The 16987-nt window shown below is 46.6% G+C and overlaps 1 protein-coding gene across 3 annotated transcripts in view; it reads left to right on the top strand.

Moving 5' to 3' along the window:
- Window positions 1-16987, top strand: part of Cacna1e (calcium voltage-gated channel subunit alpha1 E) — a 301352-nt gene that overhangs the window by 134297 nt on the left and 150068 nt on the right. For all 3 annotated transcript variants that reach the window (XM_026392836.2, XM_026392834.2, XM_026392832.2), the window contains exon 7: window positions 14808-14911. In XM_026392836.2, coding sequence (XP_026248621.2) covers window positions 14808-14911 — 104 coding nt within the window. The remainder of the gene's footprint in view (window positions 1-14807; window positions 14912-16987) is intronic.

The following is a 16987-nucleotide window of genomic DNA, read 5'->3' as shown; positions in this document are numbered from 1 at the left end:
GGCTTCTCCTAGGGTTTGGATCTGAAGGCTGTGTCGAGACCCAAAAATGTGTTTCTAAAAAGGTCTCTGTATTAGATTTTTATCCCTTGATCAAAATACCTGACAAGAACAGCTTAGAGGAAGAAAAACTTACTTGGGGCTCACAGTTTCAGAGATTCGGTCTGTGGTCAGCAGACTCCATTGCTGTGGGCCTAAGATGAGGCACAAGGGTGTGGCAGAGGACAGCTGCTCAGCTCTTGGCAGCCGGGAAGCAGAGTGAGTGAGGAGCAGGGGCAAAATGTGACTCCAGAGGGTACACCCCCGGTCACCCACCACCTCTAGCCACTCCCCACCTGCCTACAGTTACCGCCCAGTGATCAATGTCTTAATCCACTGTCTTAACCCACTGCTTAGATTACAGGTCTCGTAATCTGATCATCTCACTTCTGAACCCTCCAGCGTTTCCTGTGAGCTTTCTGGAGACGCCTCATATCCACACCATAACAGTCCCAGAGAAGGAGGCTGTATTTGCTGAATTTGAATTAGTGGTGACATTTTTTTATATTTTGATTCTAAATGATAAAAATTGATCCATTCATTTGAGGGATGTTTATGGAGTAACTATTCAGTGTCAAATACTGTTAGGTACTTGCTGCCTGGAGAAACATAAAACCCTGTCTTCCAAGAGTTCACATTTGTATAGAAGACAGTAAATAAATCTATACTGTGGTAAATATTATAAGAACCTGCATATAAGAGAATAGAAATGGACAACAGTATCCTTGCTCACAGCAAGTGTTTAGGTGAGATGGATATAATTAATGGTGATTCATTCATTCATTTTTTTTTCCTTTGCCAAAGGTTGACTACAGGAGACGGAGCTTATCCTGTTTAAACAATAATATTAAAATTTAATGCTTGTAGAACATTTACTTTGTTTCAGATACTGTGCCAAGTACAGAGTGTGTTGGTTAAGAGTGCTGAGGTCAGACTGCCTGGGCTATAGCTTTGTCCTGTCTTCTCTGTGCAACTTTAGGCAAGTTACTCAACCATCCTGTGCCTGTTTGCTAACATGCTGTGCTTTCTGCTGCTTCTCCAAGGGGTAGCCCTCTCCTCTCTTCCAAGTAACACCACCCCATCCTTGAGGACTGTGTTATTCCCAAATCAGAGTTTTCCTGATCTTTGTCCAGGGCCCTGCAGGAATTGCAATCCCTGTGGTCTTCCGCCTCCCCCACACAGCTGTAACTGTGGCTGTGAGAAGGCAGAGTCCCCTGGTCTCATTCTAATCCTTTCCTGAGCTCATCAGAGATGAGGCTGATGGAGCCTTTCTTTTCCCGAGAGGATTAGGAGTTGTTCTTTGTGGCAGGGATACACCTGGGAAGGGCTTATTAAATGATAATCCCTGATAAACCCCCTTAATCATCTACTAACTCTGCCCTCTTAGTGATGGAAAAATACCCTCTAGGTATTGAATTAACTGAGAAATCTCGTCACCTTCCTTTCCCTCCCTTCTGCTTGCATCAGAATCGATCGGTGCCATGCATTGGGTACTTGTTTATTCATTCAGCAAATGAACTGAGCACCTACTGAGTGCCAAGTTGGTTTCTGGGACAAATCAAACCTGCTCTTGTCCTGGAGGGGCGTCCAGTCTTGCAGAAGAGGCCCAAGTGCCAGTCTGCAGTGACCACAGATCAGAAGTGAAGTTCAGTGGGATTAAGTGTAAGGTGCTGGGGCGGCAACCCCTGGAAGGCTTCCAAGGGAAGGTAGTGTTCAATCAGGTTCAAGACAAGGCTCTTCAGGTGGAAAAGGCATTCAGAGGAGCCAGAGTGCAGAGATAGAAAAGCACCAGACGGAGGGAATTGCAGGAAGCTGGTCTAGTCACATGACTCTGTATTTAGTGAGGCAGGTTAGGCTGGGGTCACCTCATGGGGTCTGGGCAAGAGCAGACCCCTCTCTCTTGATGTGTCGATTGGAAGTGACAACTGTCCACTGCTCTGAAGACCGAAGGCAACGGTGACTAGGAAGCTCTCGTCCCACTTTACTAGGTCTCCCTGGCAACAGAATGGCACACCTAACTGGGGAACTGACTGTGACAGTCTTCCAACCTTCTCAGACAGCCAGGGCAGAGAAGAAACCACAGTTAGGTGTGGACGTCAGCCGGTGGTCAGCACCATTTGACATCTGGATTGGATTATTATAGGGACGTGGCGGAACACTCTCCCCTGCTGGCCTTGCTGCTGTAAATACCCGCATCTGATGCTTTCCTCAAAGTTGGTCCAAGTGAACCCACACTGCCACTTCTCCTTCCACCTGCTGCCCCGGGGGACACGACCTAGCGAGGGGAGAAAAGGCCAAGCCTCGTGGGGACTGTGGTCCTTCAGTACGCTAGCTGGGACGTTGGGCCAGCACCTCGGCCCTGCTGAGCTCGGGTTGTGTTCTTGTTTTAAACATGTAAGATGGCAGAGGCCCCTCTTCTGTGTGTGGTTGTGAGGATGTGTGTGAGTCTGTGCACAGTAGGCACTTGGCTCAGGGCCCGGCATACAGTAGGAGCTTAACCGGTGGAAGCCAGGATGGTTTTTCTCTCTGGTTACATGTAAACTCATGGTCGGTCACAGGAAAATCTTTAGGTGAACATATTTCAATCAGGTGGGCTTAGGACCTCCAGAAAGAGGCCTGACTGGGTCCTCACAGGAAGGACCAGGAAAGTTGTGCGAAGACTGGCAAAGGTGAAAAGGAGACGTTTCCAGAATTTCCAGTGGGGGCCTAGTGAAGGTTATTTTTTTATCCGTGTTCTCATTCAACTTCGTTTCCCCAAGCTACTAGGAATGCTCAGGGGGAATGAGCTGTGTGTGTCTTGGGAAAAGGGGAGGGCAGCCAGGAGTAGGATAGGATGAATCGAGAGGAGAGGAGGTTGGGAGGTGGAAGAGCTGGAATCTGAGGGCTGGAGTCCAGGGGAGAGGCGGAAGAAGCAGGTGAGGAGAGCGGTCTGCGTGAGCAGGAACTGCAGCTGCTGTCTGATCTGTGGTCTGATGTCTTGAGCTGGCCACTCAAGGGAGGAATTCCCCTTCAGTGTCTCTGACAGATGGTCACCTGGCACAGGGGTCCCCTAAGAAACAGTTAGATGGCTCTTGGGAAGGTGGACAAGGCTGCCTACAAGTAGAGGTGACCAGCCTGAGGACTCGAACGTTCTTAAGGGCCCATGAGCAATGGGCACGAAAGTGCTCATCTTTTTGCACACCCGTAGCCCAGTGTGCTGTGAGAAACGGATTCAGTAGGACCATGTGGTACCACCTCTCCCGCGTCCTCTTCTGCCTCCGATGATGAACAGGTTCATAAGACTGGGCATTTCATTATGACCGCAGCAACGTGGATGGAATGTACTGAGCATGTGCTCTACAGAGGCTGTGTTGGGTTCTGAGGAGACAGACTTCCAAGCTGTGGATCCTGATTTTTAAGCCGTTCTGATTGAGCGGGAGTGCTTCCTGTGGTCACAAAATAAACCGATTGTCCTGCGGCTTCTTCAGGAAACCATCCAGGCTAACCAGCCTTGCGTCGTGTTCAATGCATGATCGTTAATGAAAGCAGGATGTTCGGTGATAAATTAATTCACCTTCTGCTCGGAATCCTTTGAGGAGGGAAGAATGAAAGCTGAGAAAAACGAGGCTTTTTTTCTTGAGCCTCCTCTCCTAGGCTGTGCTGAATATTTGAGTTTCGTTAAGTGCACTTGCTATATGTCAACAGAGATGCCATTTTGCAGGTGATGTATTTATTTCCAGAGAAGGAAACCCAGATAGGCTTTGAAGCCGAAGAACGCCAGCCAATTTATAATCTCCTATTAGTCAACAACATTATCGAGAATCTCCTGTTTGTAGAGTAATAGCCCAAGTCGTGGTAGAGTGAACGCAGAAATAAAAGACCCAGCTCTGTATCTGAGACGCACTCGGCCCTAATGGGAAGGGAGGGCCAATATGTAAAAGAGGCAGAACTCTTATAAAGAAGGTCTGGAAATAGTGCAAATAAATGCCTAAGAGCAGCGCTTCATGTTGTTTTTCTGTTTTTGGTGTTTATACTCAGACGTGGCTCTCTGTGGATACTGGAGCCCTTGAGGGTTATTTTTTTCTTATGTAGACTACACCAAAGAATTGAATGAGTGTGTGTGCTGCTATATGCGTGTGTCCTAATTCCTGGGGGGGGGGGGGTTATGGAGCAGAGAAGAGGGATGGGCTTCAGGGAAGCCTTTGAGAGGCTGAGCAAAGCTGTGATGTGAGAGGACCCCCTCCCCAGTGAGGTGGATTGAGGCCACAGGAAGGGGAGAGAGGAGGAGGAACTCATGGAGCGGCAAATATGAACACTGTCCTCATTCAGGATCCTCTGACGAGATCCTTCTCTGCCTCCCTTGCAACTGCTAATAGTAGCCCTCTGTGGCCTTATCATTCCCATGTTTCCCCCTCCTTGGGCTAGCCTCCTCTGTTGATTGGCCAACACAGATCTTCCTCCTTCCAGGGCAGGTAAAACGCAGCCCCAGGAAGTCTTGTCTGACAAACCCTACATATATTATATATATATATTTTAAATTCTTGTGTTGGAGATTGAACTTTAGAACTTAACCACTGAGCTACACTCCCAGCCCTTTACTTTGAGACAGGGTCTTGCTAAGATGCCCAGGCTTGGCCTTGAACTTGGGATTCTTCTGCCTCAGTCTCCTGAGTAGTGGGAATTACAAGGGTGCATTGTCCTGCCCGGCTTTGCCCCTATCTTCAAGTGGCAGTCTTCACAGGTCTGACCTTCGTTGTCTTGACCTTCAGAGGAAGTGTCTCAAACAGGGTCTTCAGGTAATTTCCAAAGGAGGTTGGGAAGCAAGACAGATGACATGCAAAAAAACAAGACAGGAACAGGGCCATATATAATTAAGTACTAAGCAGAGGAGGTAGAAAAGCATTTTGTAGAGTGCACTGGAAGTCCGAAGTTCTTCATTCAAGTTCTGCTCTGTAACCAAATAGAGTACTTGGGGGCAGCCACGTCACTCTTAGCCTCCATTCTTCCTCCATAAAATGGAGAGCTTATGTGGGAGGCAGATTCCGTTCACCTCTGTCATCTGTAAGATGATTAAGGTTATCGGACCAAGTGGAAAATTGTTTATCAGAATGTGGAGACCGCTGGAAAAGCACTAAGTTGGTAACCAGAAGGGCTGATCCCTGCTGACCCTAGGACAGGGTGGAGAGACGGCAAAGGTCCGACTGAAAACCTCTTATTCTGGTATCATCCAGCATGTTCTTTCTGAAACGGGAAGGACCTTGCATAGAGTATTCTCAGTACAGGCTATATCGTGTCTCTTGGGTCCTTTGCCCCTCTGAGACTTACCTCCCCGTTACTGCTATGGGTTCCTTTTGGGGCTCAGGCCTCTTTCAGAAGTGCAGCCTGTCTCATCAGCAGGCCCTGTGGAAGGGGTGAAGGGATGATGTGCTTTACGTTGATCATGGTGTGGATTTCTTCTAGTGCCCTCTATTTGCCTGTGTTCACTGTCCTACATGCCCTGGTGGTGGGTGGTGTCAGAGCAACACACTGAGCTGAGACACAGCGCACTTGCCTTTTCCCAGGGCAATGTAGCATCATAGCCTGACGACTCAGACCAGGGCCAGCTGCCTCTGTCCTGCCCCTCGGGGGCCCCAGGAATATCTAATTCTCCAGCCGTTGGGCTACAGTTGCAAGTACATTCTTTAAAATTTTTTTTCCCATTCTTTGTTTTTAATTAAACCATAAAACAATAGTTAGCTAGGGACTAGTCAACTTTTTGTTAATATAATTAAAACACCTGACAAGAGCAACCTAGAGGAGGAAAGTTTATTTCGGCTCATGGTTTTTGTTTCAAGAGGTTCAGCCCATAGTCGGCAGACTCCATTGCTGTGGCCTCGAGGTGAGGCAAAACATCATGGTGGAAGAGTGTGGCTGGCAAAAGCAGCTCGGCTTGTAAGCAGAGAGAGAGTGAACAAGGCACGAGGGATTCACATGTAGACCCCAAGGCCACAGCCCCAGTGACCACTTCCTCCAGCAATACCGTAGTTGCCTGCAGTTACCACAGAGCTCAGTGGTTCCTTCAAATTATCCATCTGTCAAATGGATTAATCCATGACTGGTTACAGCTCTCATAATCTGATTACTTCCTCTCTGAAAATTCCTGCGTTGCCACATGACCTTTCCAGGGGACATTTCGTACCCAAGCCCGAACAGCTACTCTATAAAAGTTGCACAGTAGAAAAACAGAATTTAAAACCACGCATGTCTAACCCTCCACCTTATCAATGTTAACGTTTTTCACTGTTTTGACTAAAACGGGATTTCTCTTAAAATTCACACATAGCCCAGAACTATTTGAAAAAACTAATTTTATTTTGGAAAAAAAAAAGATTTGTAACTTTTTAAAAATGGAATATTTCAAGCATACACAAAAGTAAAGAGAATGAACTATCGAACCCCAATGTAACCCAGATCTAGCTTCAGCAGTTACAAGACCTCCTTTAAAGGATGTGCCCAAAGCCCCTTCCTTTTAGGCTTCTAGGCCAGAGTTTTGAAAGGGAAGAGACAGGATAAAAATCACATGATATCAACATTAGAATTATTAGGACGTAACCAAAAAGATGTGTGGCAGGGCCCTGAGCCATGTGGGTTTTGTGGCTCTCGCCTGCATGGACATGGGCATGGTGGCCTTCGTAGGACTATATGGCATCCTTTACCCTCCCTTGGTTTGAACTTGATCCTCAAGTTGTCTTCCCAAAAATGTGGATGGATTTCCACCGAAACATCTGTACCTGTCTGCCCAGCATCAATGATACCCTTGCAACAGGTAGTTATTGGTTAAAGGTTACCAATGGCCTAAGCCCCATCAATAGGGGTTGCTTGCCCCTATTGGAGTGGAGTCGGGCTCCCAGGCCAGGAGCTTCTGACCCTGATCTACTCTATTGTGGCTGTAGATGGGACAGGGAGTGCTCTTTTTCTCTGCCGTTTTGCCAAACTGGCTTGCTTAGATTTTTCCCACTGGAGAAAGTGAGACCCCAAAGGGAAGGATAGAGGAATGACTAAATAGTAAATTACTTCTCAAGGTCCTTTGGACCTTGACTAAGGTAGGTACTTATTCCCAGTCAGAATCACAGCCCAGCTCCTTGGGGGAGAAGGTGGCTGCAAGTCTGGGGACTTAGAACAATCAGACTGTGCAGACCCTTAATCACTTAAAAGGGCCCCTGGCTAGGCCAGATGCTGCCTTGGAGTTTGCTTATAGGGAGACTTGGCATGTTTTCTAAATGTGCTCAGGGATCCGAGACATAATGAAATGCCTTGCCTCCTGGGAGTGACAGGCTCAGCTCCTGGATGGGGGCAGCAGGTGCTTATGCTTCACTTAGAGCTCTGTCCTCATGTTTCCACCTGCTCCTTATCCTTCTTAATGGGGGCTGCAAAGAGAGCTCTTGTTTTCCAGTGGCAAGATCCTGGTGTTGGGTTTCTTAATTGTCTTTTATGCTCTCCTAGAAGGTGGTAATAGAATGGGTGGGATTGCTTTTTAGAGTCCTGGGACTAAAGGAGGTATTGAGAGTCCAGGGCTCTCAAGCAGTTGACCCACTGTGGTTCTAGATTGTGGCCCCAGGCCTGCCAATAATTTGCTCATATGCTCAGGGAAGTCTTTGCTTTTCTGGACCTCAGTTTTCCTGTTCCGTCAAATCATGGTTTGGAGGATGTGTTCTCATAATACTCTAAGGGTATGGCTGCAGTTCTTGGTGTGCAGGAAATGAAGTTGGATGGTCCGTAGGTTTATCAATCGGGATCCACAATATCCAATAATTGGTAGGATGCATTGCACATTGCGTGATCTTCCCAAAATGTGGGCGTGTTCAGAGGAGCTCAGTGGCTCTGCCCTTAGAAACGCCATTCAACTGATGTGACTCTGGCAGGTTGCCCTCAGCCTGGTAAGGTTGGCCAAAGCCCTGGTGAAGGTGGAATAGACTGCCTGAAGTCAGATTCTTAGAAATTCTGCAATGGGAGATTCTTGTGGTAGTGACTTAATGAGTGACGGCTGCTGGGGGGGACATGTAAGTGTGTGAGGGAAGCAGGCGAGAACAGGGCAAAAACTAGGCAAAGATGTGTTTTCAGAAGTTCTTACGTCAGCTTGATCTCGGAGGTGGCTCCATAGTGTGGACTACAGCACAGGCTGAGATGTTTTCCTGCCCAGAGTGAAAGGGGCTGGGTCATTGGTAACCTTGCAGTAGGTAGTTATTGGTTACAGGTCCCTCCCCTGTCACTATAGGCAGGCATAAAATCTCAGGTGGCACTGATCTGTCAGCCAGCCCGGGGCAGACATCTGAGAAGGGAGCAGGTGTGAGCCATTAGCAATCAACCAGCATAGCAGCTGGAGGATGGGTGCCTTGTAGGTAAAGGGGACCTGAGTAGGGCGGCCACAGAATCTGCCACATTCAGGCTGGTAAAAGCTGGACAGGGAGGAGGGAGGGGACTGTTCTAATGTCCAAGTTCCTGTGGGTGGTTCAGCATATGAAGGGAGGCTTCCCAGTGAGGCTGATCTAACTGATGATTGTAGAAGTCGGGATGAGGTTATATTTGGGGAGGGGCAGACAGTGCGCGCGGGGGGGGGGGGGCAAGTGAGGCCCAGTTATTGAAACTTTCAGAAAATCTATCCAAGAGTTCCCTTGTCACTTAGGTGTTCTAGCGTTATGTCTGCGTGAGACTTTGTGGAGCTACTATTTCAGGGCAGTGGCCGCTCATCCAAAGAGGGTGGTCGCCTCTTCCTCCTCACTCTTCTTCCTGGCACTTTAGTCTCCACCTCCCCCCACCTTCTTCCACCTCCATCATAAACTTTTCACTACCTTTCTGGCCTCTGAATCCTGTGATTCTTTCCTTTGAAAGCTTCAGCGGGTCCTTTCCTGCCCTCCTAGAACACAGCAGATCCCTGCCTCCGAGCCCTGTGGTCCCCTCCCAGCACTGACCACAGTTTAACATGACACATATATTTGTGTGCCCAGCTGTTTCATGTGTGTCTCCCCCATTATGAGTTTCAGCCAGAACCGAGGCTGTTTTGCTCATCAATTACCCTAAACACCTCCAAGAGAATCTGTCCCATAAACTGAGCATGGTGGCACACACCTCTAATCCTAGCAACCCGGGAGGCTGAGGCAAGAGGATCATAAGTTTGAGGTTGAACCTCAGCAAATTAGCAAGACACTGTCCCAAAATCAAAAATAAGGAGGACAGGAGATGTAGTTCAATGGCAAAACTCCCCTGGGTTCAATCCCTAGTGCTAAGAAAAAATAAATAGAAAGAAAACCCAAACAAAACTGTCCCATAGTAGGTAGTCCATGGATTTGTGGGATTAACCATGAAATCTCAGCTCTGAGCTATGGAATCCAAGTCACTTGTGATTGGCCAGGAACTCGCTGTTCTCTGAATGTTCCTCTGCCTGGGTCTGGTTAGCAGGAACTTTGGACAGATGCTTTTGCTGAGATGAATGGCCTGATCTTTTTGGTAGCAGAGGGTGGCTACTCCTACCATCTCCCCACCTGTGCTCTGTTCATAATTATTGAAGCCAGAGATCCTCTCCTTGAAATGGAGCCCGAGGCCAGCAGTTCTTAGCTAGAAGCTATTGTGCATTCCCCACCCCACCCCAGTCTGACTTTTGGAAATTCTAGATTCATTTTTGGTAGTCACAGCTGGTGGAGGAGGAATCTTGCTGACATCTACTGGGTAGGGGCCAGAGATGCAGCTACTAATGCCCAGCCTAGGGCAGCCATGCGACAAAGAATTATCTGGTCCCCAGTGGAAGTTGTATTGCAGTTGAAGAAACTCTGCTGTAGGCTCGCACAGGTCCTGCAGCTGGCGCTGCCTCAGCCTGGGAAGCAGATGTGCCCCAGAAACCCTTGGTCTCTAAACCTTGGGATCAGTGTTGTCCTTCCTAGCCTGACATACGTGGCTCCCTGCTTGGTCAGAGAGTTCACCTTCCCTAATCGGAGCTGCTGGGTGAAGGGGAAACACATCTGAGGGGCCCTTCACCACATTTTCCTTGGATCTCTGTGGAACCCAGTTAGAGACCTATTTCCAAAGGTGGGGATCTGGGGATCTGGTCCTGCCTGTACAAACTCAGGCCAGGATTCCTATGGGGCCCCCTTTCCTTGCTCTCCCCATCCCCATCTTTCTCTCCAGTCTTGCTCCTCCCACCCCACCCCCAAAGATTAATGTGATAATTGCCGTGTGTGCCTGTTTACGCAGGGAGTGGGTGAGCTCACACCCTCCATCAGGCAGGTTCCCAAAGAAACGAGTTCCCACGATGTCAGGGCTGGTACCCGCCGAGCACTCCTGTGCAGGTGGGCTCCCACCCCCGAACCGCTTTCTGTCTGTCATCACCCTCCTGTGAACATGTGCATGTGTGTGTCACTCAGGGAAGTGGCAGGTGAGAAGGAGGGGGTGCAGCCGGCCTGCCAGTCTGGGGAAAGGTATTGTGGATGGGAGGGGCATCAACTCCTTAAACCAGAGGACCCTGACCCAAAGTACTTCTCTGTCATATCTGACATGTAGGCAGGTTAGTTGGGGTGCTCCAGAGAAGCAGAACCTATAGGACATGTCAGAAGGGATTTGTCACAAGAATTGGTGCATATAATCACCAAGGCTGAGAAATTTCACAAGAGTCATCTGTATATCAGGTGTTTTAGTCGGCTTTTTTTTTTTTTTTTTTTTTTTTTGCCGTTGTGACCCCAAACCCAACAAAAACAGCTTAGGAGGAAAGGTTTATTTAGGGGCCACGGTTTCAGAGGTCTCAGTGCATAATTGACTGACTCTGGGCTCAAAATAGGCAGAACATCATGGTGGAAAGGAGTGGAGGAGGAAAACGGCTCAGAACGTGACACTCGGGAAGCAGAGAGCTCTCCTCACCAGAGGAAATATAAACCTCAAAGGCGTGTACCCAGTGACCCACCTCCTCCAGCCACACCCTATCTGCCTACCCAGTTAATCCCTATCCGTGGATTATTACATTGATTGGGTTATGGGAGCCTTCACCTAATCATTTCACCTCTAAACTTTCTCTTATTGACTCCCACATGAGCTTTTGAGGGACATCTTATATCTAAACCATAACATTGAAGAACAAGACGAGCCAGTAGCTGGCTCAATCCAGTCTGGAGCCTTAGAATTAAGGAAGCTGATGGTGTAGACCCTAGTCCAAGGCCAAAGGCCAAGCATCCTTGGGGGATGACTGAGTGCAGAGTTCAAGTTTAGTTCAGACCAGGACTTCTGATACCCAAAGATGGAAGGAACAGGATGTCCTCCTCCAGGGGGTTCTGGAAGAGATCGTGAGTGTGCACATGAGCAGACAAGTACACAAGTCCCTTTTCTACCTTTTCATTTTCCACCCGAGGCCCCAGCCAATTAGAGGGATCCTGTCCACATTAGGAGTAGGTCTTCCCCACTGAGTACCCCGACCCACAGGCCAGTCTTCTCTGGGACATCTTGATGGACACACCATCTTGAGGGACGCTTCACCATCCCTCAATCTAAAGTTAACCATTGCAATAGTCGCTCCATGAATGGTGTGGAAGGAGGCAGCTGGCAGTCTCTCTGCCAACATCCTTCGTAGGAAGGGCCTTATTTACGCTTAGCAATTCGATAATAGAGGTCTGAGTGGCGGAGGTTCCCCTGTGAGATTCTCTGGGGTCAGAATCCACGAGAAAGGGGTTTGGAAACGGCATCGGGGAGTCCTCAGCTAGGCTGCCCCATGTTCTCGCAGGAAGAATTGCAGGGGAAAATAAAATACGAGGATCCTATACCAAAGAGGCTTGTGAGCTTTGTAACTCTGCCACAGAAGCAGCAGAGAATGAAAGGGAGATAGTGTCTTATTCAGGTACTGCTCCCTTCCTCTTCCTGTGAGACGGACGTGCGTGCATACCGCCAGAGACGACAGCCACCACTCTGCCATGGTGCCCGCAGTGTCCCCCCACTCCACTCCTCAGGGTATCAGGACGCTTGTTGCCTTCAGAGTTGCTGATGGCTTCTTTTTTAATCCCAAGACGATTGAATCGATGTCTCTCCTACACTTGGACAGTTTTAAGGTTTTAATAATGATGAATCAGAAGGAGATGGAAGCCCTAATTAGCATCAGATGAACCTCCATTTTGGAGGAGAGAAGCACAAGTTCTTCACTTGCCCACTTCCTACTGAGGGTTGTCCCCTGGGATGTGTCACTAACCCGAGGAGAAGCACGTGAGGGGAGGAGAAGTCACCTGGTGGAGAAGGAGTGAGAGGAGACCGGAGAGGGAGCTGGGTGTGGAGAGGGTGCGGCAAGTCTATTAAAAGGTTTGTGAATAATCTAGAGAAGCTGTCAAGCTGCTTTCTCCGGAGGAACCTTTAAGCTGTCAGTCATCTTTCATAACCTCCAGGGCATGGCGCTGCTGGGGCTGGTGTCTTCCGGACTCTTTCTTCTTCTTCCCCTCCCCCCTACCCCGTTCCCCCCCATCCCCCATCTAGGAGGCTCCAGGGCTTTGGTACAGGACATTTGTAGCAATTCAGGAGAATTCCACAGTTGGATAGGTGTATCCAGAATGAATTTACATTGGGTTATTTTTGACAAGAGAATCAACTTATTAGAAATGGGGTCATTTATTGACCAATTGAGCATCTGAGTGTGCCAAACCCTTTGTCAGCAGCCAGACAGAAACCGGAGTAAATAGTTAAGGTGTCTGCTTTGACATGGATTAAAGCAAACCCAAAACATTATCATAAAACACTGACTTAAAAAGACCCTGTTGGTCATCGGCATTTTCTAGAAGAATTGAGAAGCACATTCCAGAATGTGGGCCGGTGAGGGGAGTCATTCATCCCTACATTTCATACATGGTGCTTCCCAATGTATTAATAAGCTTTCTTTGAGAAAAAGGTTCTACAATCAAGGAAGTTTATGAAATGTCATAATAACCAAAGTAAATCATGTTCCTTTTTCTGCAGGTCCTCTCATAGGCTGGGAGGCATATGTAATTGGCTGTGTTTTCCAGGTTTCTCTCGTTGCTGAAGCCCATTTTCCATAGTGCACGTTGCTATCGGTTAGATCATAGCAATGAGAACGACACCATCTTGGACATACTTCTCTCCAACCAAATGAGGTTGCTCTGAGCTAACCTCAGACCATGGCTCTGTTACCTCTGAGACCAGAGATAACTTCTTGTCACAATTTTTTCATTGTCAGTTTTTGTCACTGCAGATACTGAGTAAGATTTATGGGTAGCTGAGTCCCGATCTAGGTGCTAGGCATAGACTGAGTCTTTGCTACCTAATAACTAAATAGGAGGCTGGCAAAACCAGAGAGTGAATGAAACCTGTTAATCTGGAGCCCCCTGGTGAAGCATTGGAACTAACTGGTCTTTATAGAGTATCTGGTTTATGATCATGAACACAGAGCTAGCTATGCAAGGATCATTCAATTCGTTTTGATGCTCACAGAAAGGCCAATGTTTCAGTTATCTCAGAAAAACTAGGTTTCCATGTCCATTAAAACTCTTGTGACTCTTGACATCTAGTTCTGCCTCTTCTGGTAATCAGGGACTGTTTTCCTGAGGTTTGGCTCATGTCTTCCTGCTTGTATTGAGCTGATCAGAGCTGCCTAAACCAAAGAGAGATCTTAGCCACTGAAACTGACAGGTCTTTGTTCCATCCATTTCAGAAAGTGTTTTAATGTTTAATTTTGAGTCTATTTCAGTTGTAATCATCTCTCTGAGCAGTTCTGGGTGCCAGAGGAATTTTGAGTTCTAGTCTTAATTTTACTAAAGTAGGATGTGAGTTTTGACCTTGATGACTTTGATTCCCTCCAGTGAATTGAGAATTAAATACGTGTTTCAAATGGGTATTAAATTTTGTGTAAGAGGAGTTGGGAGTTGGGTGGCGATTTCAAAACTCTGCACATGTGAAATACATTTCAGGAAGACTACTTGAAAAGACTTGGGGTGTGAGAATCAGGACAAAGCCAAAGGCACATACGTTGGAGAAGACTTTTCAACATAGTCCCGTGTTCTAGTTCAAGGGTCTAATAAAACATACTGTCAACATATGAGACATCTGCAATGGTTGCTGCTTTTGGACAGATGTTTGGTAGAACTCTTAATTCTTACTCATTCTGGGGCTTTTATTCCAACTTATGGTACAAGTATCAAAAATATAGATTTTGATGCATTTTTTTCACTTCCCTGTGCATTAATACAAGAGAAAGAGAATGATCTCCATTCGATTCTAGTGTGTTCCTTGTTCTGTCCAGAGCCTTGCTGGGGCCAGACCTGGACCAGCTCTGCGCTATGGTGGAAGAAGGAGAGTCAGAGCCCAGGTCAAGGGCTTAGCAAGATGTGGATGGCCCTGATTTTTTTCTAAGCAGCCCCATCAAACACTTCACCAGCATTCACAGAATAGTGATGGGCACAGCCTGCCTTTGTCTTTTGGAGAATTTGTTTCATGGAGAGAGCAAAGGCTTAGAGCTCATATCACCCAGCACCATCATACCAGTTAGTTTTTGCATGACCTTGGAAAGGTATTTGGCTTCTCTGCATTCCATTTTCTCATGTGAAGGAAGGGTGTTGGAATGTTCCTAGCTGGATATTATGGGAAGGCTGATGCTGTGTCCTCACTATGTGCATGGCAGAGATCAGATGGACTGACAGTAAAGCCAGGTTGGGAGTACAGGGAGGCAGTATGTACCTGCTGCACTGTCTGACACACAGCCCTGTGTATGAAGCCACAGGAATATTGGCCTTGCCTCTGACAGATGGCTTGAAGTATTAAGGAACCATTTTTTTTTCTTTCAGACCAATGATGCCTTAGGAGCCACCTGGAATTGGCTGTACTTCATCCCTCTCATCATCATCGGATCCTTCTTTGTCCTCAACCTAGTCCTGGGAGTACTTTCTGGGTAAGCCAGATGTTTTTCTGTGTTTTTTTTCTAACTGGAAACTAATGCCTCCTGACTCATGACAGATTCATTCATTTAACCTTCATTTAGAAGACACTTACTGAGCAGTCCCTTTGTGCCAACTGCTGTTCTAGATGCTGGAGATGCACTACTGAACCATCGTTCTAATCACCTTTATTATTCTTAGGAGTTAAAATCTTTGCATCAGGTACAATACTGAACATGGTGATTGGTGAGAGTTCATTTTATCCATTTGTCTTTTTACTTGGCAATTCTATGTCAAATAGTGTGCTGGTTGTCAAGAATACAAAATCGAAAAGATGCAGGTTTAATCCTCAAATGATTCTTACGCTGCAGTGTATTGGACATCAAATCCCACAATTGTGACTTGAATTCATTTATCAGTTTGCAAGTACTCAATGTCCAATACCGTGGTCTGTATTACAAGGAGCACATAAAGTACAAGGTATGGCCCCCCCACACACACACCTGCTCTGCTTGAGAAGCATGTTTTGCTGGGATAGCAACACAAATGCTTGCATCTGAAATGGGAGAATTTTACTAACTAATATTGGGTATAATTACTTAGTGGGGGGAAAGGACAAATCTATACCATTGGAAATAATTGAGGTTGGTTTCAAGAAGCATATAAAATGCCTCTTAGGATAACATGGAATACGTGGGAGTGAACATCCCAAGAATGGGAATACCACACCCTAAGCAAAGATGAAGAAATGGGGGACATGTCCTGGAGGGTAGAGGGGTCATGGCATGGCATCTTAGGATGCCTAAGAGTCGAGGAATGGTTTAGAGGGCCTTATGTTACTCAGCAAAACTGGACTCAATTTGTCAGAGTGGCATTAAGTTCTTCCAATGACAATTTATAAGGTGGAACTTCAGTGTGAGCATGGTGGACTGAACCAAGCTGGTCATTCCTTGAAATTCCACTAACACAGGAAATCCACCTAAGGACAAAGCGAGTAAGAGGAATCGCAACAGATGAGAGATATGTGATGATTTTTGAAGCTAAGGGGTGAATGGTAACTGAGATAGTTGGAAAGCTGATGTTTAATGTGTACAGTGGGGAATGCCCATAAAGAAATAAAATTAATTGTTGAGGGCCCAAGAAAGCTTCAAGAATTGGAGCTTTTCAGGTATCTTCTTCCAGGTAACCCTAATAACTGGGGCGTGCATGGTGTGGTGCTAGAAACAAGAGGATTGGCTGAAAATCCTTGCTCCTCCCTCTGCTTTATATCTGTCTCCAGACATCTGCCCCACACAATACCCACTGCTATGCAAGGCAGGACATCTAATCAGATGCTTGGGTGGTAACAGGGTGTGCATCCAAGGGTGGGGTTGACATATAATGAAAACAGTTAAATGAAATTCCACAAACTGAATGTCAGTTTCATCTGAATATCCTTAACTATATCTGCAAAGACCCTTTGTCTGGACCAGAGGCAGCATCCAGGAGTTCCAGGAATTTGGATATGAGCGTTGTTTTTTGGGGTCATCATTCGACCCACTACACTTGTCACTGTGGAAGCCCCAGCCATTTAGTTTCTGGTGAGCTTTCCTTGCCTTACTCTTTGATCTGAGCACACATCTAGGGAGCATCAGCATTGAGGAAAAGGCCCAGTGTAAGAGCTCCAAAATGAAATAATAAATAGGAAAAAAAGGAACTGGAAGGAATATAAACAAAGCGAGGAGTAGAAGACAACTTCAAAAGCTGTGTTTGACATTAGCAGAGAGAATAAAAATAATTTCATCTACAAAATAATTATTAAAAGAATTTGAGGTTAACAAGCACTCTTGGAAATTAATTTAGAGTGTAAGTAATTTGCAATTAATGTAAAAATGTAATAAAAATAAAAAGATAGTAAAGGGCTGAAATATGAAGTTGAGGCCATCACATAGAAAACAAAGAAAAAGGGTTGATCCAAAATTTTAATGAGTTCCATAAAGATAACAGTGAAATGGGAAGAATTAACAGAGAAAAATGTGAGAAATGTTCCCAGAACTAAGACTGATGTTGCCAGATTAAAAGATCTGCTAAGCCATGTGCAAATGATGCTC

This window comes from Urocitellus parryii, chromosome 9 (genome assembly GCF_045843805.1).
Source record: "Urocitellus parryii isolate mUroPar1 chromosome 9, mUroPar1.hap1, whole genome shotgun sequence".
Lineage (NCBI taxonomy): Eukaryota > Metazoa > Chordata > Mammalia > Rodentia > Sciuridae > Urocitellus > Urocitellus parryii.
Note: the sequence above shows the minus strand (reverse complement) of the source record. Positions and strands in the feature narration are given on the sequence as shown.